Source organism: Mus caroli, unplaced genomic scaffold (assembly GCF_978045245.1).
Source record: "Mus caroli unplaced genomic scaffold, Mus_caroli_1 scaffold_3, whole genome shotgun sequence".
In the NCBI taxonomy this organism is placed as follows: Eukaryota; Metazoa; Chordata; class Mammalia; order Rodentia; family Muridae; genus Mus; species Mus caroli.
The window spans coordinates 25,855,417-25,879,766 of record NW_028227258.1 but is presented as its reverse complement, the minus strand read 5'-3'; the positions used below and the strand labels follow the sequence as shown (position 1 = coordinate 25,879,766).

The following is a 24,350-nucleotide window of genomic DNA, read 5'->3' as shown; positions in this document are numbered from 1 at the left end:
CCTCCTTTCTTGGGAAGATACAGCAATCTCCATTAGAAATGATTGGGAGTATTCTTATAGGAGCAGCAGACACTTAGTTCTGAGCCTGTGACATTCATTGCTTGTATTTGAGATCTATCTATACATTTCTTTCTTTCTTTCTTTCTTTCTTTCTTTCTTTCTTTCTTTCTTTCTTTCTTTCTTTCTTTCTACCTACCTACCTACCTATATTCAATCTTTCTTTCTCTCCTCCCTTTTTAAAGCACCACCTTGTTGCCCCTGCCACCAAATGGCTTGTACAATTGAGACCTGTCCTTGGTCCATTGAATTAAGACCCTAACAGAGCCAGCTGTGCTGGGATTCAAACTAATGACAGCGGACACAGAAGGACACTGTGGCAGCTGGTAGTTCTTTTTTTCCACCTCCCTCCTGCCTCTTTGGTTCAGATTGTATGTGGGCAGTCTTGTAGCTCTCAGTTGTATTGTGTTTGCTTACAGTTTATGCTCGGATGTATTGTAGACTTTCTCAGTACTTCATTTGCTAATTTCCGGTTCGTTTTCCTCATAGGGCCATTGCTGTTTCTACTTTACAGCATTTGCATGCCCAGGCAGCACTTGTTCACACATTTCATAATGTTTAAATGCCCTCTGCTTATAGGTAGTATCGCCCTCCCACCCCTGATTTGCATGTCTTTAGCACTCCAATTGCCCTTTTCCCTCGGCATTTGTCACCCCTGTCTTTCCTCTTTCCCTGGGTACTCTAGCTATTAATACATTTTTTCTCAGGAGGGTTACAAGAATAGGGGGGAGGGGGAGGAGCTGTGCGGTGTGCTGTCGGGAGGGAGGGAGGGAGGGAGCAGGGCTTGGGAGTGTTGGGGGGGGCGAAGGGGGTCACGTCTTGATGATTGTTATGCAAACGACCCGACTGGAGAACGTGGGAGCTTTCTGTGGTGTCTGCGGTGGGGTAGCGAGGGCGGCTGTTTATTTATTTTTAATTTTTTTTTCTCGTGCAGCTCGTTGGAATGACTTTCTTTATTTTAGTTGTAACAGTTGGAGGATAATGCAAAGGAAGACGCTGCCTGGGAAGTCACCGTCTGTGGACATGCGCCCCAGAGAGGACTAGAGCAGCCCTCGTCTTGCTCTCCCCACCCGGATCCCACTTTCCTGCACGGCCCGGCCCGTACCCCGACCCCACCATCACCCGCTTCCCTCCCCCCCACCTTTCCCCCTTTCCCACCCAGGTGTCGGACCAGGCGGTCCCCACTTCCACCCTGCACCCCTTCTTCCCCCCCTGCACCATGAACACCAATGTCTGCGTGGAGCCCGGGCCGAGCCCGGAGGCCCCGGGCTTGCCCAAGGAAAGCCACCTGCCCGAGGGGGCCCTGAACAGCCTTGTGGATTACAACTCGGAGATGGAGCGTTACCGCTCCTTTGCCACCTCCTTCTACAAGACCAACGGGGGCGCCTTCCCGCAGGCAGCCAAGATCGCGCGCATCACCACCCCCATCTTCCCCAGCAGCGCTGCCGCCGCCGCGGCCGCCGCGCGCATCGGCATGTCCCCGTGGAACTGCGACAACGCGGCCACCGCCGCCGCCACCGCGATGCTCTGGGGCAGCGGGGGCGGCGGCGGAGGCGGTGGGGGCGGGGGTGGGGGCGGCGGGGCCGGCAGGAAATCCTCCTCGGCCGCCGCCTCCTCCTCCGCCTCCTCCTCGGCGATCCTCCCCGCCGCCGGCGGTGGCGGTGGCGGCGGCGGCGGTGGCAGCGGCGGAGGTGGCGGCGGCGGCGGCGGCGGCGGCAGGACCAGCATGCACCACCGGAACGACTCCCAGCGGCTGGGGAAGGCTGGCTGTCCGCCAGAGCCGTCGTTGCAAATGGCAAATACTAATTTCCTCTCCACCTTATCCCCCGAACACTGCAGACCTTTGGCGGGGGAATGCATGAACAAGCTCAAATGCGGCGCTGCTGAAGCAGAGATAATGAATCTCCCCGAGCGGGTGGGGACTTTTTCCGCTATCCCGGCTTTAGGGGGCATCTCATTACCTCCAGGGGTCATCGTCATGACAGCCCTTCACTCCCCCGCAGCAGCCTCAGCAGCCGTCACAGACAGTGCGTTTCAAATTGCCAATCTGGCAGACTGCCCGCAGAATCATTCCTCCTCCTCCTCGTCCTCCTCGGGGGGAGCTGGCGGAGCCAACCCGGCCAAGAAGAAGAGGAAAAGGTGTGGGGTCTGCGTGCCCTGCAAGAGGCTCATCAACTGTGGCGTCTGCAGCAGTTGCAGGAACCGCAAAACGGGACACCAGATCTGCAAATTTAGAAAATGTGAAGAGCTAAAGAAAAAACCTGGCACTTCGCTAGAGGTCAGAGGAGATGATTTCTTGTTTCCCAGTCTTGCCCCCTCCCTCCTCACTCCCCTGCCCTCTCCCCCACAGGGTTTCTTGTCTGGATTCAAGACGCAGCACCCCCTTTTCTGAAGCTTCTTGCAGGTTGAAACATACTGACAGAGGTGGTTTGCAGAGGGCATGGCCTCTATACCACCCTCCCAGCTGCGCTTCGTGGAACCGCCCTTCGGCTAGAGAGTGCCCCTCCTTTTTCTGTCTCTGGAAAAAAAATGCAATTGGTCTAAGAATCCGAAGTTTTGCATCTGAGCATGCTTAATATTTTCCCTTGCTGTTTTAAACTGTTCCATCAAGAAAACCCCAAAACAAAAAGCTCTGTCCAAAATATTGAACATATTTATCATTCATATATACGTATATATGGGCTTACTATATAGGCCCAGACATAACACTACATACGTGGAACACAACTTACAGTATATGCATACATATTTGTATATAACATCTTTGTGTGTGTGTGTGTGTTTGTGTGTGTGTGTGTGTGTGTGTTCAAATGCCTGGGTTCAGAGAGGGTTTTTATCCTCTTCTAGAATAATTTTCTCCTGAGCCTAATGGAATGTTTTTGTTTCCTGTTTTATTTTTTGCCTTCCTGATCATTTTTGAGCCAGCAGAGAGTATAGAAAGCTGATTGCCACCAGCCATTTTTGAGATGTGACTTTGAGTAAAATGATAATTATTTACTAGTGTGGTTAATGGAGAGCTTATTTTTAAAATAATTAATGTAGTTCCAGGAAAACTCCATTGTTTTTGTTGTTGTTTTAGATTTTATATTTCTCTTAGGTTCAGTATCTGACAATGTAACCATTTTGTGGTTGCAAAATTACTCTAAACATAGGAAGGTTTTGGTTGGTGCCATATATGGTAAATGATAGTTTACTTTTCTTATAGGTCTTTAAAACAGACATTATTCACTGAAGTAATGGTAACATTAGGCTTTTAGTTGCACCTCAAATTAAGATTGATGTATGTGATGAACATTTTATATGATAGCCTAGTCAAAACACAGGAGGAAAAATGCAAAATTACAGGTATATTGTTTTGGTAACATTTACAAAGGAAATATGGAGAGGCAATCACAGTCTGTGATGAAATCTAGAGAGGAAGGCTAGCTGGTTAGCTGCCTGTGCAACTGTGAGACAGGGCAATGGGTTTCGTGTTAGAGAAGGTGCTGTGGACCCGACTGTATGTTGAGTGACTGTCACAATCCGTCCTGAAGAATACTTAGTTGCACATTCTTTTAAATATCGGAAACATGACCTAGGGATGTCTTCTTTGAATCACTGAGAATTGTAGATTTAAAGAATAAACACAGAAGTTAAAGATTTTGCTGCTGTTTTGACTACAAAGAAGATGGATCATCTTGGTACAAACCAAGGCCAAGAGGTTGGGGTTTCCAAAGTTAGAAGCATATAGACTACAATTCCATCACAACATTGCATTCCTCCTTCTGAAGAAACCAGGTCTGCTTGGGAACCTTAATTGTATCCCAGGGTTCTTCATTGTTTTTCCTGTGGGCAACTCTGGTCACACAAAAATAACAGCAGCTACAGTGCAGGTTTATGTATTCTCTCAGATGGCAAACACATTAACTTTTGAACTCTCTGTTGGGGTTTAATTTACCATAACTTCTTTCTGTCTGGAAGACCATGGGAAATTAAAGTTTAGCTTATGATGTGGATGTTTCTAATGAATGGCTAGTGAATAGTATGGTAGTATGGCTTCTATTTTGTCCTAGAGAGTAGTCTGTAGAGTTACAGTTTTGGCATTGTATATAGTATAACATTGGCATTGTTATACCACAGCTTTAGCTGTAGCTACTGGCACCACCTGTACACCATTGTAGGGAATGTAGTAGAGAGGAGAACTCAATAATTCTCTTCTATTTAGTCAGTAACCACTCCAGAGGAGTTTGCTATGAGTTCTGATAGGCTGTCAGCCATGTTTCTAGGCTGGTGAGTTCGTTTAAACTGGTTTCATATATTTCTTCTCTGTGTCCCTTTTAATGGTTTCCCACAAACTTTTCAAATTTTTTTGTTCATAATTCCAAGCCTTTTACAGTCATTTTTGTCTCTGAAAATGAGCATTCCCAGAGCGTTGTGGCCCCACAGAAGGCGGAGAATGGGGGAGAGAATGCACGTTGCCCACTGCAGGCATTTTCCAAAGTGAGGGTTCCTTCTACCTACCAGGGCACAGTTACAGTTCAGGGCCATGATACCTCATGAAATACTACTGGGAAAAACAGAAGAAAAAAAACAGTTTTCTAAATTGTCCGAATGTCTGTCCAGGTCCTGAATAAAGTAATTGTGGTGTGATGATCTCAAACCCACATGGAACCCCATGCAGCACTTGTCTTAAACTTGTCTTAAACTTGTCTTAAACTATCTTAAACCATTGAGCCAAAGCTGAAAGGTTGCCCTGCTGATCTGCTTTCCCATCGCGAATTTGGTCCATTCCTATCTCAGGAGATGTTTTTGAGACTGGGTGGACTCTTGTCTGAGGTCCACAAATTGGATTTCAGCCATAAACTGAGTAGCTAAGACTTGTGGCTTTAACTTTTAGACACATAAGTAGTTTATATTTGCATACTACTAACAACTTGTCCTCTTATTCAGCACTCCAAACCTATGTATGTGCCTGCCTTCCCTTTGACCTGTTCTTATCTCAGAACCGAGACCAGAGGCGTAGTCAGATTGCTTTTAGGCTGTGTAAACCAAGATTAAGAAAGATGCACAGGATGTGCTGGGATTTGTGCATATATTCTCTTGAGCCCCCCTTCCTAGCCTTCCTTTAAATGTGACCTTCCCCTGCTTAGTCTCATTTTAAGAGCAACTTATGTTTATAAAAACCACTCCTTGTTAACATTCAGTATGGCAATACCCATGGAACAGTGTGTGCTCTCTGTTCTGTGTATTTGCATATGTCACTGCTCCTTCATCAATCACTACATTAACAAATAGCCACTAATTGTTAAAAGCAGTTGATACAAATGCATTGTGCTCCCATGGGACAGAACTTACTTTTAAGAATGTATGTCCTTAATTAACATTTACTTCCTAGATATAGTTAAAATATGACCATGTGGGAGATTATTATCATATTAGGTTAATACTTGTGTCTCTTGTAGAGCTAATTCTTCAGATTGTATATACATAAACATTATTTTTTTTCCTGATACAAAGATTTAACTTTTTAAAATATCATGACCTAATGTAACTCAAGGGAAAAAGACCCATGGGTAAGCCTGGCCTCTTAGTCCCTGAACATTGTTCAGGTGACATGATTGATCTCTGTGGGACAGCATTAGAGACCACACAGATCTGGTTTCCCTCCCATTAGTTGATTTATGGGATTGCATTAGGGAAGCTCTGCCTCTGGGAGGTTTCCCTGCCCCTATGCCTGCTCTCTTCCCTGCCACAACTTTATAGGGAAGAGATGAGAAAACTGGAGAGAAAAAAAAAGTTAAAAGGGTGCATATGTTTTTCTTTCTCTTTTCTCTCACTTAAAAAATAGGAAATGTGTTGATGTACCAGCCCCCAGTAATGTTTCTAGAAGCTAGCTTGGGATTCTAAAGGATTTGATTAAAAAAAAATTCTGATATTATCAAGTGAAACTAGATAACTTGATTCAGAAAAGTGTTTTAGAAATGGAGAGAGATACTGCATATAAATTTAAAGTTCTAAGGGCCCCCAACCAATAGCAATTGTGAAATTCTAAATAAAGTATTGTGTCTGTAATTTGTGCAAAATGATGGCTGCCTGCTAAGAAAATGAATTTGTAGCCCACATCTAAAGTAGATGTGTCACTATCCAGTTCATAGCTGTAGAAAATTAGTAAATGACTGAACACTTCATAAGGTTTTTGAAGTTTAGTGGGTTGTTAAAAAAGAATATATGCATAGATAAATATAATAAATCTTTCATATTTTAAGTTGAAACCTTTTCACTTTGTCATTTCATGTTGTAATTTCAAAATGAGTTTTCAGTTTAACAATTTAAACTTGCTAGTAGGAAAAATTTTAAATTTATTTATTTATTCACTTTACAACCCAATATCGACTCCCCTCTGGGTGTCACCTCTTCACTTCCTGCTTGTCAAGTCCCTGGGAAACTAGGTGTGTTCTCTCCCTTTATAGGAGGGAAAAGTTTTTCAATAAACTCCAAATAAACTGAAACTTTTTTGTTATATTAAAATACAACAAGGTCATAATTCAGGGGGAAGACCCAGAGTCTATAAATGATAAAGAAAAGAGCTCAGAAATGTTCAGTTTTGGTCAGAGATATAAGGCAGTTTCATCATGAAGCTACTGAACTACCCAATCAGCTGCTCTGCCCACCACTAGATTCAGTCCAAAGGAGTTAATGTTGGTTTAATGCACACCAGAACTCAAGTTGTACATAATAAATCCATACGACTCCATCTGTTAGTTAAAAATATAATTGCTTATGAAAGTAAGATTTTTTTTTTTTTTTGCTTCTTAAATGGAACTGATAGTCTCATCCATCTACACAGCATGGAAAAATCTAAGTAGTAATTTATGTGGCAATTAGAAGTCATGAAATAAAATTTAAAAATAATCTATAGACTATACCATATATAGGATATTTCTTTGAAACTTAGACATCATCAAACAAGCCAAGCCAAAGACAAGACAAAATTCAGAAAGACAATGAGGAAAAAATTAAATAGCATTGAGCTTTGGGCTTCAACTGAATGGGATAAAGGTATTTGGAGAAGAAGGGAGTGTTTATTTAGCAGTGAAGGTTGTAGAAGTTTCTTGCCTTGAAAGTTTTAATGATTTCATGACTGTTTTGCCCTTCTGTGCATCATCTATTTTTCTTTTGGATGGAATGTCAGGGTTCCGCAGAGTCAGACTTAGAGATCGATGCAGAACCATTTGGCAAAGTGATCTGTAAGACTGGATTTAAAAGGTCTACAGAGAAGATAAAGAGGTCCACCATATTTTCTCCAAGTACATTTTCCACCATATTGGAAACTGTAGTTAGTAACTGCTATGAGCCCTGAAACCCTGTTGGGATATCCATTTTGGATATGAAGTTAGACATTTACTTATTTTAATATTTCCTAGGACTGGGCTCGAATGTGTTTTTAAGAAGTCGCAGGTCCTCTTAAAGGTCTATTACTCAATCAGAATTGACCAGGCTATCTGAATATATAGTTCACCTTTACCCGAAAACAATTCACTTAGATTTTGCATTGAAAAACTTTAATAATATAGTGTCCTATTCAGTGCATTCCACATAAGCCAGGTGTGTTTCAATTTCTTACATTATACAAAATACTAAAAAAAAAAAAAAATCCTGATTAAGCCATCCAGTGGTTTCTAGGTAAAGCAATAGGTTGAAGTTAGGATGTATTTAAATATTAAATTTTCTCCTATTAATAAGTTAATTTATGAAAGCAGAAGTGAGCTCAGAACACTTTGTACAGGGTGGTGATCGGAAGTGTGTTTTCCAGACACTTGGAAAGATAAGAGGTGGTTTGGATGGAAGAAGCAGAACGGTTTTTGTAAAACCTGGTTTTTGTAAGAACTTGTTTTAAGGAATCTATTTTGTATAGGCTGTAAGTGCTGTGGGCCTTTTGTGTGTATAATTTTTGTTCCTTCAGCTCCACCTCAGTGTTTGTGCCTACCTTATACTTAGTATTTGGCATTGCTCTGGTATCCTTGCGAGTTCCATGGTACCTGAGCAGGGATGTGGGAGTGATTTTATCCAAGTCATCTCTTGTTCTACCCTTTGCAGAGACACCTGACCAGAAACTGAATTATTCTTCTGGGTAACTGAAAACCGTCCCTTCATCCAGCAGTGTGTTTTCTGTTTTCTATTGAGTTATGCTGTATCATACTTCACATGTGACAGATATTTAATAACGTCAAGTACTTAGCTCTGCGGGGGTTGGAGAGATCCTAGCAGGCTTGTTAGCTCTAAGTTAAAGCAATATAAAGAATTTTTCCCCCTTTGTGAAATTTACAGCCCGTGTCTTAGTCTCCTTCAGGAGCTTGAGAATACATAACTAGGTAGAAGCTCAAGCTTGCCGACTCTCCTCTCCATTTTCCTTCGTATTTATCACAACTGTTTTAATGCAGTTTCTTACTAATAGCAAAACGGTTACTTTTCCATGTAAGTCATATTCATTCTGTATTTATTTTATGTAAAATCAAATATAAATTATATTCAGGAAATATAATACTAGTTTCCTGGCTTGCCTTTTTTTTTTCCTTCCTTCCTTCCTTCCTTCCTTCCTTCCTTCCTTCCTTCCTTCCTTCCTTCCTTCCTTCCTTCCCTTCTCTCCTTCTTTCTTCCTTTCTTCTTTATTTTGTAATTAAAAAGGCGCATCAGGGCCATGCTGTCACATAGAGAATCTATGAAAAAGCGTCTCCTGCCTCAGGCAATGCTTAAGACACTAGACAACTTCATTGAGAGAGCTATTCTCTATGTGACTTAGTTCAAGAGACTCAATATGAGGAAAGAATTAAATACTTTCTATAAATACCAGCCAGAGAAAACATTTAGCTTTGAAAAACTGAAATGTATATAATAATAAACATTACTTAGGTAGAAGATTCAGGTATCCGTTTAGTATAGATGTGAGACAGGTAAAAATGATTTTGAGGAAAAACTGAGAGGCCCTTAAAGAAGTGGAATTCTAACCACAGCAGTATTTTATCTTTTTGAGTTAAAAAATATTAGGATGCTAAACACTATATAGAAGGGCATTGGTCAAGATGGGATGTGGATCCCTTCATCCTTCCAGAAGTTTGAAAGTTTGCAGAGGGGAAAACAGGACAAAAGGAAAGAACAGATGTTCAAGATCTGACTTAACACATTCCGCTTGAGAGTGGGAGCTGCGGCCCTCAGTTTAGTGCTGAGTGAGTTCTCAACTGGGATATCTGTGTCCCAGCTGAGGTTATCTTGATGTGTGCCCTCGAAACACTTGGTAGCACAATTCCAGGGTACAGCTAAAACACTTCCAGGATTAGGAGAAAACACGATCCCATTTGAGTCTTATCTACATTTAATTTATATCTTAGCGAGCAATCTAAAAAGTTGCCAAAAGTGTTGAAGCGGGGGGAAAACTCTGCTGAAAGTGCTATTCCTTGCTCAGCATAGCAGACCATAACTGGATGATTGATAGAAGCATCCGAGGGATAGAGATCAAGTCGGAGGAGGAGAGACCGTGGCAGGTGCCTGTAGAGCAGGAAGAGTGATGGGCAGTTCTGTGGATTTCAGCAAATCTGGCAAATTCTGAAAAAGATGTATTTTCTCTAAAACTTCCTAAAGCATGTAGAAGGTGATGAAATAACGTTCTTTAAAGGAAGAAAACCACTGAAATGTAATTCTGTGGAAATGGTAGTGATTAGCTTTGGTACGTCAGAGGTCAAAAAAATTTTTGTGCTGGGAGATGAGTATGCTGTGGAAATGTTTCTGTAGGCTAAGTGATGATTTTAATGGAGTTGAAATAAGGGAAAGAAGGAGATATAGATCATGAAAGGTGAGCTGCAACACTTTTATTAAATCTCAAGTCTGAATTTTACTTTTTGTTCACAGAAAACAAAATAGAGAGTACTGCCTTGTCTCCATATCCAAAGAAATTTGCTGCAAGGCTGCATTGTGTAGTGTTGTGTTGGGGATCATTTTGAGTGTGGTGTCTCTCTGGGTTTCCCTCCTGAGTGTCCTTTCACATAATTATGGGTTTGAGAGACGTGGGGTTCAGTTGAGATGGATGCTGAGTTTTTTCAGGCTGCAGGAGAGGTTGTTAAACTAATACAGGGCTTGTATATCAGAGGAACATGATATCAGTTTGTTGACTCCTCCAGAGAAAGTGGAATAAAGTAGAACAGAGCAGAAAATATATGGATGTACCACAGGCAAGTGGTACTCCTCAGTGACGGTTTCCGCTGCATTAGGCGGGTGGGAAAAATGTGAAGGTGTTGGCTACTTTCAAATAAAATTTGGAAAATGTTAGCAATAGCAATTACACAACTGAGCATGTCTTTAATGAGAAAGGAAATTATATTTGAACGTTTTTTTAGTAAGATGAGTAAAATGTACACGTTCTATAAACAGCATGTCTTGATTCCAAGACAGGCTTCTGCCTATGTTGTGCATTCGCAGAGCTGTTAAGAGTGTGGTAAAGCACTTGGTAAACTAGACTCAGCTAAGCACATTTAGGCAGGAGCTGCTACCTTCTAATGCTTGCATGTAACTTCAGTAGATACATGGATGTGTGTACAGACAGCTACAATGTGTCCAGGTTTAAGGAAGCCCTTTTCCTTCTTTCCAACTGCTGTCTGCCAGTACCTTTATGACTCCCTAACTCAAGCTCTTAGTCCTTTATCCAAGGTTCTTAGTTACTTCTTCTTATGTTCAATTGCCATCTAAGAAGTGAAATAAGTATAAATTGGAGACTTGAACGTTTAGACAACTCAAGAAGCAACTGCACACTTGTGGACCTGGGTCAGCCCAGTTTTGTTCTCCATACTGGATAAGGGGCACAGAGATACGGTGACTGCCGTGCTACTGTGGGTGGTCCTTCATGTCATATTAAGAATTTTTGCTGTATTTTGAGGTATATGTTATAGGCTTTGTATAAGGGAAGGGGAATATTGGAAACATAGGGTGTACAGAGCAGGGGAAGCGCACAGGCAGGCTACAGGATGCTGCAGATTGGGAAAGCATTGGGCTCTAGGTCACTCTTGAGTCTGCTCAAATCAGAAATGAATAGCAATTGTTAATGTATTACAGTCTGTGAGATGTAAGGTGTCTCAGATGGATCTGGGATCAGGTCCATTAGAACCAGTCAGACTTCTTTTCCTTCACTCACCACAATGGCAAAATTAGTTCCAGAGAGATTAGCTGGGCTTAGCTTTTCCTTGCCTTTGCTGAATTCTTTCCAACCTGCTCCCTCTCTCTTCTCCTTTCCTTTGTTTTCCTCTTTCAATTTTCTCTTTAAGGATAAATTTCAACTATTCAGTTAGACACACAGTAAGGCCAAGGTGAGAAGATAAAGCCTCAAAATTACCTAAGGATAGTGTTTAGGTAAACTTGGTTCCTTATTAACAACCAAGCACTCAAAGATGTGAGCATAACTTTAAGGCAGTTGGAAGAAAAGATTCTGGAAAAATACTGAATTGAGCACATGGAAAAGATTCCAGAACAAAGGTGAATGTATTATTGCTTACTATGGATTATAAACACATCTCCTGGCAAAAACAATAGAATTGTTCATTTATTTTAAGAGACCATGTTTGCACAAATATGTAGAAAACCCATGAACTTTTCTTGAGGGTGAATTGGAACCTATAGACTGGAGTGATGTGGGATGTGGTGATCCTCTGGTGTCAAGGGAGTGGAATCCTTGATATGTGTATCCTCTAAGTGTAAGTGAACCCAAATATACTCTCAGTGATTGAGGGCACATTTAAAAAAATAAATTAAATTAATTGTTGCTTTCAGATTTTTTAATTGTATAATTTCTAAGGTAGACAAAGAGGTCAATGAAAAATTGTGAACATTCCTTGTACTGGCAACTCTAAGTAGAAAGCAGAGAGAGAGAGAGAGAGAGAGAGAGAGAGAGAGAGAGATGGGGCAAAGAGAAAGGAGAGACTATTGGGAGGTACAGCTTCAAGGCCTTGTGCTGTTCCTTGGAGCAGGGTTCTAGCCAAGTGAAGTGTGTTGCTGATGGTATCTAATTGGTGGAGCTACTTAGAAGAATGTTCTCTGAATTTCTCTGGTCAATTTAGGAGCATAAAACCCTTAGGGGGTTCTAGGCTGGGTCTCTCTCAGTGGCTGAGTGTTACCAGAGGAGATGCTGAACAACTTGCAAGTCCGTGACCTGGATTAAAACATTACACGACGCACACCTTTATGTAATATCAAAAAAATATTTCTCCAGTCTCCATGTCTATAGGAATGAGAGCAACCACAAGACCGGCTATGGATCATAATTGTAACTGCTGGGGTAAATTTTAATAAAATTAAAGTCTATTTAAATCTAGCTCTGATAAGTACTATAAATAATTTATAATTTTCTCATGGTTGTGAAAATACCTCTTCTTGTTTTCAGCAAAAGAGTGGTGTACTTGATAGAAATTCAGGATTATAGCAAAATTCTATTGCAAGTTTCAAAATTATTAAACAACTTCATCATTTTTAGTAGCTATTTTCTCCTAAAGGCAATATTGTGGACAGGAATTAGCAGGTCAGCATCAGGGAGAGAGGGAGAGACAAAGAGAGAGAGAGAGAGAGAGAGAGAGAGAGAGAGAGAGAGAGAGAGAGAGAGAGAGAGAGCAGAAATATATTCAGATCCTAAAGCCGGATATATTTCTATATACCTATACTCTAATGCAAGCTTGCAGAAATATAAATAACACTGGTACATTTAAATAATTAACAGTGTAGCTTATATTTCATTAACATAAATTTTACATATTTATTTTTATGAGCCATAGCTTTATGTAGCCCAGGTTGTCTAACAGTAGCTTGAGATCACCTTGCTCCTCTTGGCTACACAAAGTGCCGAGATCACACCACCATGGCCAGTTAATTTTACAGTTTTAATCTCAATGTTACTCTTATACCCCTGTTTACATGTAAGATTAAAATTATCATATGGAATCATTTTTGTAAAATACTCTTGAAAACTGTGAGTCACTGAAAAAATTACCTATTTCTCTATAGTGTGATGCTACTGTATCAGAGTGACTTTTTTTCTGTCCAAGAACATTTTAATCACTAAAATAGTCATATATGTCACAATAAGCTTACTCATCTGTTGGGCAGTAGTGGTTTCAAGTATTCTTTTTAACCACATGTAAATTATATGTAGCATGTATCAAGGTTCATGTTTAAAGAAGTTGTTTGCAATAGATATTAGGGACAGAAAGTACATGTCCTTTAGGATCATGGTGTCTACGCTGTCTTCCCTCTGACTCCATCTCTTCCCAAGTACACGTCTCAGCCTTGTTTCCCTAACTGGCTCAACCCTTACATGCACTTAATTCCCTTGTAGTGTGGTTTTCAAGTGTGTCCTTCTGTTTACAGTTAGCTAGGTTTGTCTCCTATGTCTTACCATCTTGGTGGTGGTGGTGATGGTGGTGTGGTAGAAAGAGTAACAGGAGCCACCGCCTACAAAGAGCAGAGCCTGAAAATGCACTGGCTAGCCCTTCACCACCGACCAGAGGAATCCGAGTGTCAGTTTATAATGTCAGTTTAGAAGCCAGGAAGGGGGAATGCACCTTCCAGTCACTGGTTCTGTATTTAGTATGTGTCCTCCTTTAGATATTACCAGTCACTGGTAACACTATACTTATTTTTACTTACATCTAAATATCGACCAAAATAAGGCTTCCTTATGTCAAATAGTTAAGTGCTAAAGGAATAATTTACGGGAGAAACACATCTGATATGTTATGCTTTATATATATATAAATATATATATATATATATATATATATATATATATACCTCAGGTATATTGACAAGCCTGAGGAAGAAAGAGAGGTGTAATTTAAAACTAGAGAGCTGGGGGAAGTGACAAAAGTCTATAATCCCAGCACTCTGCAAACTGAGGAATTTTTAGGCCAGACTGGGACACAATGAGATCCTACTTAAAAATACTAAACAAACAAACAAACAAACAAAAAAAAAGAAAGAAAAAAGAAAATGTTAGAAAGTAAAATCATACTCCTATTCACATATCTAATAGGAGTTAGTTTTTACTCTAAGGTTATTTTTTATTTATTAACAGAACATTCCAAGGCATCACATTAATCAATGGTCATAAATTCATGGTTTTCTCATACCTGATTATGTTCTATCTATACTCTTTAGTGGCCTAGTAGTAGACTATGCTTTTAACAGTATAACATTTAAAGACGAAGTTAAAAAAAAAAAAAAAAAGAGGAAAATCTGCTTCCCTTTGCTGGATATCACTTTAGACCATAATTAACTAAAGATTTTATTTATGTATAAACTTATGTTAAGGTATATGTGCATGGTATTTTCCATGCAACATCCATGGTATTGTGCCTGTCACACATCTCCAAGTAGATTTTGAAATTCACTAGGAAGAAACAACACATTTAATGACACCTTATATTATTTTATAAATCACACCAGAAAAAAAGGAAGTCTTCCATTATCAGGAACCGTTTTGATTTTGTTTACTCAAAAGAAGAAAACCCTAAAGTTGAGAGGTTTTCTTAAAACTACAAAAAGCCAGTCAGATGCTAACGGACAACAGTGAGGGTCTTTTACCTTTTGACTTATTCACTTATGTCATTTTCATTGCAGGTTCTCAGAGATTCATTAACGTCTTTAAACTGTAGCACTAATATGTAGGTTTAAATGTAGCAAGAATTTCAAAACTCAAGGCTTAAGGCGTCCCTGAGTCTAATTTGGTGGCTTTCCCAGGAAGGTGACATCCCAGAAAGTCTCCAAGCAGCTTTCATTGGCTCTGTGCACCCTGAAATTGCATGGACTTTGGCTGAAAAACATTTTTCCCCCATCACAGTGTGAAAATCAGAAACTGATTTGATGATGTGGGTTCCACTCACTGTCAGTAATTACATGGAACTTTATTTTTTAATCAGTGTGAGAATACTGCTATTCTCAAATTCTAACTCTTTAAAACCATTGTGTTAGATTCCACCTGTTTCACAGTAGAAATTTTGAAGGCCCCAGGTGAATGATGGAATTCTTTGTTTTAGAAAGCAATGCAAACAAATATTAGCAAAGTATTTTATCATTCTCAGTGGAAAATCTTAGTGCCACCTTCTTTATCTCTATTTAGAAATTCATGCATTCCATTCATTTTTGGCATTCCAGTGTAGTGTGGTTTCTAAGTGTGTCCTTCTGTTGACAGCTACATCTTCCCATCTTGGTGATGGTACTGAGGGTGGTGCCAGAGGAACGGGTAGGAAGGCTTTGTAGTCTTTGAAACCTCAGGTGTAACTTCATGAAAATGTTTTACTGTGGCGAGCGCTGCCACATTCCCTTCTCTCTGCCGTATCTATTGAGCTAAATGACCACACACCACACCCGCATTTGTCCAGTTTTAGATCCTCCACCTCCCGCTTCCAGGAGGTGAATTTTGCTTAAGCCCCACATGCTTCTAACACTAATGTGCAGATGCACATTTGGCCCAAAGACACCAACGTAGCAACCCTCACTTGATGGGTGCCCAACATGAGAAACCATTTTGGAATCTTTTTGGAGCTGAGCTTGGGGCTTCTGCCTTACTTGAGGCTGTTTTGTTTCTTGTTCCTTATTGAGTTAGCAAAACTTGATACTGTAATATTTACTGTTAACTTTTTGGGTAAATGTAAAATGCCATTCTGTCCTTGAAGAACGATCTTGCTTTGGGATAAACACATACCATTATTTCAAGGCTGAAGGTCATTTTCTATCTGAAGAATTTTTTTTTAATTTATTTTTTATTTTTATTTTTTTTTTGCAGCAGGCTTGATAGCAATGTCAGGAAGAGGGACAGTGGGGTGGGGTTGGGACCTGCAGCTTTCTCCACAGGTCTCATGGGAGCCAGGCTGCCTTAAACAACATGATCACTTCAATGTTCTTCATGACCTCACATCCCATTTTCTTCCAAGGGAATCTGGTCTTCCTGTCACTCAGGATCAGTATCCCCTGTAAGCACCACTGAGATCCAGGAAGTCACAGTAATCTTATCAGGAGTGTGATTCCCCAGCTGGGACTTTGAATTTATCTAACTTGGAGGTATCTGCTGAGGGCATCTAATCCCCTGTGTGGATGTGCTGAGCCTCCAAACAATTTACAGTGGTCCTCTTACAAAGATGACCTCCTTAGCTGACAAAGGCAGAAGATGTGTGTCCAAGTTTGTACAGACTAATCAGAAATCCGTGATTTAACCCAGTACTTCTATAAAGCAGTTGTTTCTAGCTTCTTGGCTGCAGGTAACTCAGCCTCACCCTCAAGTAAATTTCTGGGGAGCCTAAATGAAAATTGGGTAGTACCTAAGTTTTGTGTAGCCTCTAGGACTCTAGGGCTCTAAAGAATTTTTGCTCTCCTTTTAATCCTTCAATGAAATTGAGAGGGAAATTGTAAGTTTCTGGTAAATATTTGATAATTTGTACTAATTATTGCACGGTGGCTTTCCTAGTTATTCTTATGTGGTTTAGGTAATTTCTTTCCTTTTTTTCCAATTTTTTTATTAGATATTTTCTTCATTTACATTTCAAATGCTATCCCAAAAGTCCCCTATACCCTCCCCCCCCCCCCCCCGCCCTGCTCCCCTACCCACCCACTCCCACTTCTTGACCCTGGCATTCCCCTGTACTGGGGCATATAAAGTTTGCAAGACCAAGGGGCCTCTTTTCCCAATGATGGCTGACTAGGCCATCTTCTGCTACATATGCAGCTAGAGACACGAGTTCCAGGGGTACTGGTTAGTTCATGTTGTTGTTCCACCTATAAGGTTGCAGACCCGTTTAGCTCCTTGGGTACTTTCTCTAGCTCCTCCATTTGGGGCCCTTTTTGTTTGTTTATTTTTTAAGTTTTATGACCTCAAAGATCTTTTTTTTTTAATTAGATATTTTCTTTATTTACATTTCAAATGTTACCCACTTTCTTATTTTCCTCTCTGAAAATCTCCTATTCCCTCACCCGTTGCAGTGCTCCCTAACCTGCTCACTCCCGTTTCCTAGCCCTGGCATCCCCTATACTGGGGCATAGAACCTTCACAAGACCAAGGGCCTCTCCTCCCATTGATGACTGTCTAGGCCATATCTTAATGCAAAGAAAAGCCATTTTAAAAACTTCTCTGCTTACCTTCTCTACTCCCCTGCCTGGGAATACTTTCTGACCTCAGCACAGCGTCCAGTTACATCACAACAGAGCTTCCCTGGGTGCTATTTTGTGTCAGGGACCATCACTAGAGAAACCTTAGCCTTGCTTCCCTCATGGCTCCTTTGTGATGGATTCTTAGTGTTAGCAAACACTGAGAAAGAACCATCTTTTCCTTCTCACAGTGGCCTTTGAGTCTAGGAAGCATGTAAAAGCCTTTGCTTTCACAAAATACTGCAAATAACATGGAAGAGCAGACCGGGGATCAGGAAGAACAAAGTTAGAAAATAGCTTCAAAGGCGTATCTAAGCCATAAGGAGTTCATCATTTAAGAAACGTACGCTGCATTTTTTCTGTTTACCTCCATAAACATATCTGTGTATCAAGATCCATGACTGCATAAGTATATATTTATAAACTTGCTTCCAGTTGGCATCTGAGAGTAAGTTGGCATCTTTGTCATACATATACACACAAATGTGCATATGTATGAGTATATATGCACATGTTTATTTTTTGTATGTGAATCTGAGTGTAGATATATAATTGCATGGATAGACTTGGATCTAATGTATCTTGTTAAAAATGACTACATTTATATAAATAAACTGACTTATATAGAATTTATTCTTAGTTGGCATCAGAAAGCAAGGTGGCATCTGGTAGAACATTTCAGTTTTCATTTCCTAGTTTTGCATGTGTGTGCCTGTGCTCACAGAATGCATGTGTGTGTGCATGCACGTGTGTATGCACACACACATGCATGTGCGTATGTGTGTATGTTCATGTGTGTGCATGTGTGTCACGTGAGTGCCTGTAAATATGAATAATAGAATGGGTGTGTTCCTTATTGCTTTATATAATTCTCTCAGTAATGACTAACTAAATGTAACTAGAATTATATTTATTACAGTTGGTATTCAAAAATTAAATTTAGAAAGTGGTTAAGGACTTTTCCACAAACAAAACCAAATGATGGAGGCTCAGTATGCACAGTGAGCTAGAAAGAACAAAACTGATTAACTCATCAGTAAGAGGAATCAAAACCGAGCAAAATAGGTGCTTATTTTACTGAGAATGGTAGACCTTTTTGTGCTTTGCGAAGGTACAATTTACTTTTTTATGTATGCATGCAAATTTGTACTATATAACTTATAGTAAATTAATTTGTCTTAATAGTTAAAGTTCATGGTTCTCTTTAATATTGTTAGTGCCAATAGTGCAAATGAAATCTACCTTCCAAAACAGTTACTTTATTCTCTTAAATTTCTTTAACAACAAAGATGATATAGGCTTAAGGTCCAGGTCCAAGACTAAGAAAGGCACTTGAAATATAGTAAGTAACACACACACAGGGGCATGCGAATGACATTCTCAAGAGAGAGAAGTTGAAATTCTGACTTTAGATAACATAGTAGGTTAATACAGAATTTTATTGTCGATCAACATTAAGATGAAAGGAGAATGGCAACCAAATTACTTATGTACGAGAAAGTAAATCAAAGCCAACTTCAATCATTAGAGCACTTTGTAATATAATTTGTAGCATATTTTTCATGTGTATTCTAATAGGAAATTCAAATGGTATGAACATTTTCTTAAGAAATATATTAAAATAGAACATATATAATAAATCTTACTATATTTTAATATATATTTTAAGAGTGTGCATACACACACACAAACACACACGGTCACAAAGTAGCTGCCTGGTTGGCAACATTAATTTTGTGTATCAGCTTGCCCCCATAAAGAAATTCTTTACTCAGCTTTGACATTAACCCTACACAAATTGCATATGTATGTATATACTACAACTTTGTATATAAAACTTCAGGTTACTTTCAGGTGACATGCTTGTTCATGTAATGGACAGAATAATTCAGTCATAGTCACTTTGACTGTACAAAAGACTTATATGAATCACATTGAAGACGGCATGCATAGCTGGTTATGATCTTTTACAATTTAGAAGATAGGTAAATGACCATCATGAAAGATCTATTTCCTATGTCATAGTGTGGCTATGCCATCTATGTCTAGACACAAACATAATCAACATAAAGTGATATGGGTTTCCTAGGAGGTAGCCACAGAATTTACATACAGGTACCAGTTGCTCTTGCCATTAGTTAAGACTTTGAACATCTTTTAATTGCTACACACATCCCAGGATGTATTTCATGTATTTTAAGTACATAATGTGTTTCAGTCGTTAGGATCAATCAATTAGTATTAAACTGAATAATATAATTTTATATTTTAAGATTATGCATTTCTTCATTTATTATATGTTGCTGTATATGTCCTTGTGTTCTGTATGGTTGACTAAAACTATTGCTGAATTGGAAAGGAGAAATATCTAATTGTATATTGACATAGAAAGAAAGCTTAACCTGTTTTCTTGCTCTTTTTTTTTTTTATAGAGAACACCTGTTCCCAGCGCTGAAGCATTCCGATGGTTCTTTTAAAGCTGTAGTGTATCTTATTTTCAAGGCATTTGGGAATGAAGGGCAAACTAATGTCTTGTTTTAAGAAACCGCTTAGTCCACCATTGAAGAAATTATCCAGAAATTATTTTCATTTTATGTATAGGGATTTCTTCAAAAAAAAAATCAAAAAACAAAAAACAAGAGGAAAAGAAAACAACAACAGCAACAAAAAAAGACACATAAAAATAACAGAGAAGTTTGGGGAATTGGCCAGTTTATTTACTTTCAATACACTGATTCTTCCTTTGATGTATTTAGCTATACTAGTGAAGTTGTTGTCTATTTTGAAAGTGGCTGTAAAAAAAAAATAATAATAAGTTTGGGTAACCCCCGACTGTAAAATCATGTATCTTTGCAAAGTACATATCTATACTTCATTTTCAAATATATGTGTTTCAGTACTGTAAACTGTACAGATAGCAGCTTGTATTTTGTGTGTTTAGACACAAGGAGACAATCATGTCTGAGCATCTATGGAGATTAACAGTTTGTACACAACAATATGGTTCTGCAAGTTAAAAATCTGGAGCAATAAATTTTAGCTTTAAATATTTTTGGCCAGTTGTTTTTAGAAGCAGAAACAACACCGGTGGTTTTCATGCATCTTTGTGTAGAGACTTGTTGGCTGGTTTGTCAAGACTAAAAGATAATGCCGCATCCAGCAATGACCTTCAGTTGTGTTGGTATAAGAGGGAAAGCTACAATGAAGGTTTCAATTAATCTTTTGAGCACTATATTAGAGTAGTGGTTATGCACTTGCATTGCTTACAAACGAGCTGTACAGAGGGTATACCCCCCAGATATTTAGTGTAGTTGACTTGTTTGGGTTGCACTGTAAGGGGAGTACGCTAAATAGTTGGGAAATGCAGAATCAGTTCTATATTTTTTTTTAATTGAAAATGTGTTTTCTAGGCTAACGTTATCAGATCATAGAGAGAGAAATTCATGCCTGACACCACTTTTTTTTTCCCTAGGCATACACAGGTTGTTTAAGCTTTTTTATTCTTTGATTATTAGTTTGCTTTGGGGAAGGGTAAGAAAAACAAAAACCAGAGAGTATTCAAAATGTTTTAATTCTGTGTATGACACTGGATGGGTAGGTTTAAAACAATGCTCAAAGGCATTGAAGCCTACTTTAAGGCATGACTGGGCTTATTTTCAAGTTCAAAATAATCAAGCACATTGGTTAAAAGGGAGGCTTTTTTGTTTCTTTATCTTCCTATCCTTAGTCTCTCAGTTGGACCAGTATTCTTTCCCAGTCTCTCATGGAACACCCACTGCTTCCTTCCCCTTTCTTACCACTGGAAGCTTTCTTTTCATGAAGCAAGGCCACAGTGTGAGGAATTTCATAAAAACAAGACAGCCCATCCCCCACTCCCACCCCAGAATGCTTTATAGAACCAGGGCTGCCTCACCCTGTCCCAGTTGGTTTTCCTAGGACAGTCTTGCTTCTCAAACGATGCCCATCCCAATAAGACAACTAGCCTAAAAGAATCAGTTTCAGGAATAAAACATAGTTTAGGAAAGACACAAAGAATAACAAAGTTGCCGCGTTACTTACCTCTTTGTTCTTTATGACCACCAGACAGGTTAGCCAGCTGAATCAAAAGGAAAACCACAGGAGAGATCGATAAGTCAGCCAAGACTTTAGAGTCTAAAGGGCTTCAAAGGTTGGCAGGGGAATATTTTTAAATTTTCATTTTAGATTTGAATGGGAAGAGGGATGACATTTTTTTTTCCTCAAGGCAGGTCAAGTACTACGCCATCATTGGTCACCTGGATGAGAGCATAGTAGGTTTGTAGGATGCAAGTGTAAGGCACCAGTGGGACGAATGTGCCTGGCTAGCATACCAGTGCTTAGTCTGCAGTATGGTCAAGCAGTGTTTGTGAGGAGAATGCATTATGTATTACACCTGCCTATGCTTAAAGAGAGGGATGAAATCATCAAAAGGTAAAATGTGCTGTGTATTACTTTTGAGATAGCGTTCTCCTCCGTGTGGATTCCTTAGACTGTTTGTAGCTATAATTTCTGTTTCTGCTGTAGGACCAATGAGAGTTCTATGAGTTCTTTATTTCTTTATTGTCCCACTGTCTGTCTGTCTGTCTCTTTACAATTTTTACTTTATTATTTTATTTTATTCTTATTTTGGACAATTTGTTAGTGAACAATGAGCACGTGAAAATTTATTTTCACACTTGAATGGGACTCTTCCCTTGCTTATGTTAAGGAAAAAAAATGATTATAAATGAAACCAATTTCCTTTCAGACTGTATTAGGCACACAATAAGGACCTCATAGCAATGTATGGAAAGTCAAAAACTCAAGGTGGTATTGCATGTCTTGATGTATTTTTCTATTTGTTTGTTTGTTTGTTTGTTTGTTTTTTGTCTTTTGTTCTAAGACAATGAATTTGTGTATTGTAAATGTGTTGTTTCACATGGCTGTTCATTTATTTTTAAGTAGAGAAATCTGTTTGTTACCACGATGAACAGTGTGGCCTTTTTCTTTAATTTTTTTGCATTTTCATTATTAGCACTAATTGCTCTTATGCCACACACTTCTTATGTTTCCCCTTAAACTCAGTTTACAAAATGTAGGGTACAGATAGAGTTCTCACTGGTGATGGTGAAGAAATGACCCTTCTACATTACCTCTAGTTTTCTTTCTCAAGTTTATCTACATACCAACAACCTGTAGCCTTAGGGCAGTGAAGGGGTGCCTGTGCATTTTCTTTATTCCAAAAATGTAAATGAAACATAACTTTTAACAGCGGCTCACTGTGTGTCTCATTTTCCATACCAAGGAAATTTAGAATTTAGCAATCAGATTGTAGGTCGTATATATACAACTTAAAGCTGACATGCCAGACCAGATAGATGTTGCTCAAGCTGCTGGAGAAGTCCACGTACAGAAGAGTCCAGTCTTCACGGATGCCATTCCCTGGCAGCATTTGAGGGGAGTACAGGAGAACATGTGGGCCATTGGCACATAGTGTGTTTAGCAGGTGCTCCCTCTGGCTATTCCTTAGCACTCCAGAAGAATATTATAATGCAGACCTCTGTCTTTATTGACTTTCAGACTTAAGTGACTTTCTGTTGGACTCCTCTTCTCCTTATACAAACACAGAGGCACACTCACAAAGTAGTACTGACTCCATCCAGGTTACATGAATAGTAAATATCTTCCCCTAATGAATGGGTATGCAAAAACGTTTTGCTTAACCCCAAACCTTCCATTTCATACTAAGCAATCACAGGGAGTGAGAGACAACGGGCTTGTTATGAATTAATATTAAGTAATCATGAAAGGAATGGAATGTTGCATCCTTTGTCAGAAGCCCTGGTGTGGATGTTGTTCAATTAGTGCTAAAGCATAGAAAGACTAGCTGATTGTAATCAAAGAATTAAAATAGAGACACAGTTAAATGAAGGCACGAGTCAGGGTCAAATATGTTGAGCAGAAATCTGTAGTGGGTCTTTGATCATGGTGAGATTCACAGCGTTATCAAACAGTTGGTTCTCATGTAACAGCTAAATGTTTCAGATTTTGTTTTTTATTAAATTTGGCATTTCACACTGAGATCTGTATTCCTAGCGAGTAGAACACAGCTCCTGTGTTCAGAGGGATTCCGTTCCACAATTGACAAATAGATATTTCAGGACATGGGCCACCAAGTGTACTCCGTTCCCAGTGTCCTCCCGTTCTGAACTGTGCAGTTATCGGTTATATTTTCTAATAGATATTTGTGTAAAAGTGTATGTAAGCTTGTGCAGTTATTTTAAAAAGCAGTTTTGGAAAACAGTGTATTTATTAAAGAAAAAAATCACTTATGGGGCATGTACAAAACTGTAAAAAAAAAATTAAAAATCACTTCAATTTGCCCAGTAAAGTTGTTTTTGTGAGATTTCTGTGTTGTTAAATAAAGGACTTTAGTATTCAAAGTATCTCCATTTTTCCATGACAAGATTTTATTTGTGGGATTTCAATTAATAAACACAGTTCTGAAAAATCTAATATTGTTTATGATGTAAAGGTGTTTTATCTTTCACAAAATAATGCTATTATTTTTCTTTTTGTTCATCCATATTTATCACCGATATCTATTTCTCTGTCTCTCTATATATCTATCTCTCATCTATCCATCTATCATCTCTATCTATAATTTATATAAAGAAGACAAATATGATACTTAGGATATATTTCTTGAAAACTTTAAAAGACTTTCTAAGTTGAAGATGAGTAAATGAGCCTGTGCTTTGTCTCCTTCCGGTCTGTAGAAAACATTGAAGACTTCTTTGTCTCGTGAGTGAAAATCTTTAGAGATGATTCTTGAAGACATTGTACTTGAACAAATGCAACACATTCAACCGTGTCTCTGGCCACGCCCTTGGTTTTGACTTGATATATGCATTGTTAATTTTTCTTGTCATAAAATGCTGCAGTCCACCATGCTGCTCACTAGTTGTGTGCTGAGCTCCAATCTCACCTCTGCTCAATAAAAAGGGTTATTTTTATTAGGTGCCTTTGAAACTACACACTCCAAATATCCCAGCTAGAGTATTGTATTAAAACTTGAAATCCTTGGTATAGGAACACACAAAACTTGATACTATTCAAAGATTTCGCATTTATAGACTATAAAACCA

The 24,350-nt window shown here is 39.1% G+C and overlaps 1 protein-coding gene across 2 annotated transcripts; it reads left to right on the top strand.

The window, feature by feature from the left end:
- Nucleotides 1–1,276: 1,276 nt before the first annotated feature.
- On the top strand, nucleotides 1,277–23,681 carry Cxxc4 (CXXC finger protein 4). Of its 2 annotated transcripts, XM_021158837.3 has the most exons (2): nucleotides 1,277–2,335; nucleotides 19,638–23,681. In XM_021158837.3, exons 1-2 carry the CDS (start codon nucleotides 1,277–1,279, stop codon nucleotides 19,680–19,682), a joined length of 1,104 nt encoding a protein of 367 aa, XP_021014496.1. In that variant the 3' UTR covers nucleotides 19,683–23,681. The 2 variants fall into 2 exon arrangements, with proteins under 2 accessions (XP_021014496.1, XP_085691633.1); XM_085835507.1 differs by lacking the exon at nucleotides 19,638–23,681 and having other exon boundaries at nucleotides 1,277–6,126.
- The last annotated feature ends 669 nt before the right edge of the window (nucleotides 23,682–24,350 follow it).

Bases quoted from the DNA above. Each gene is read 5' to 3' on its own strand.
- Cxxc4 (XM_085835507.1), top strand. From the start codon at position 1,277: ATGAACACCAATGTCTGCGTGGAGCCCGGGCCGAGCCCGGAGGCCCCG.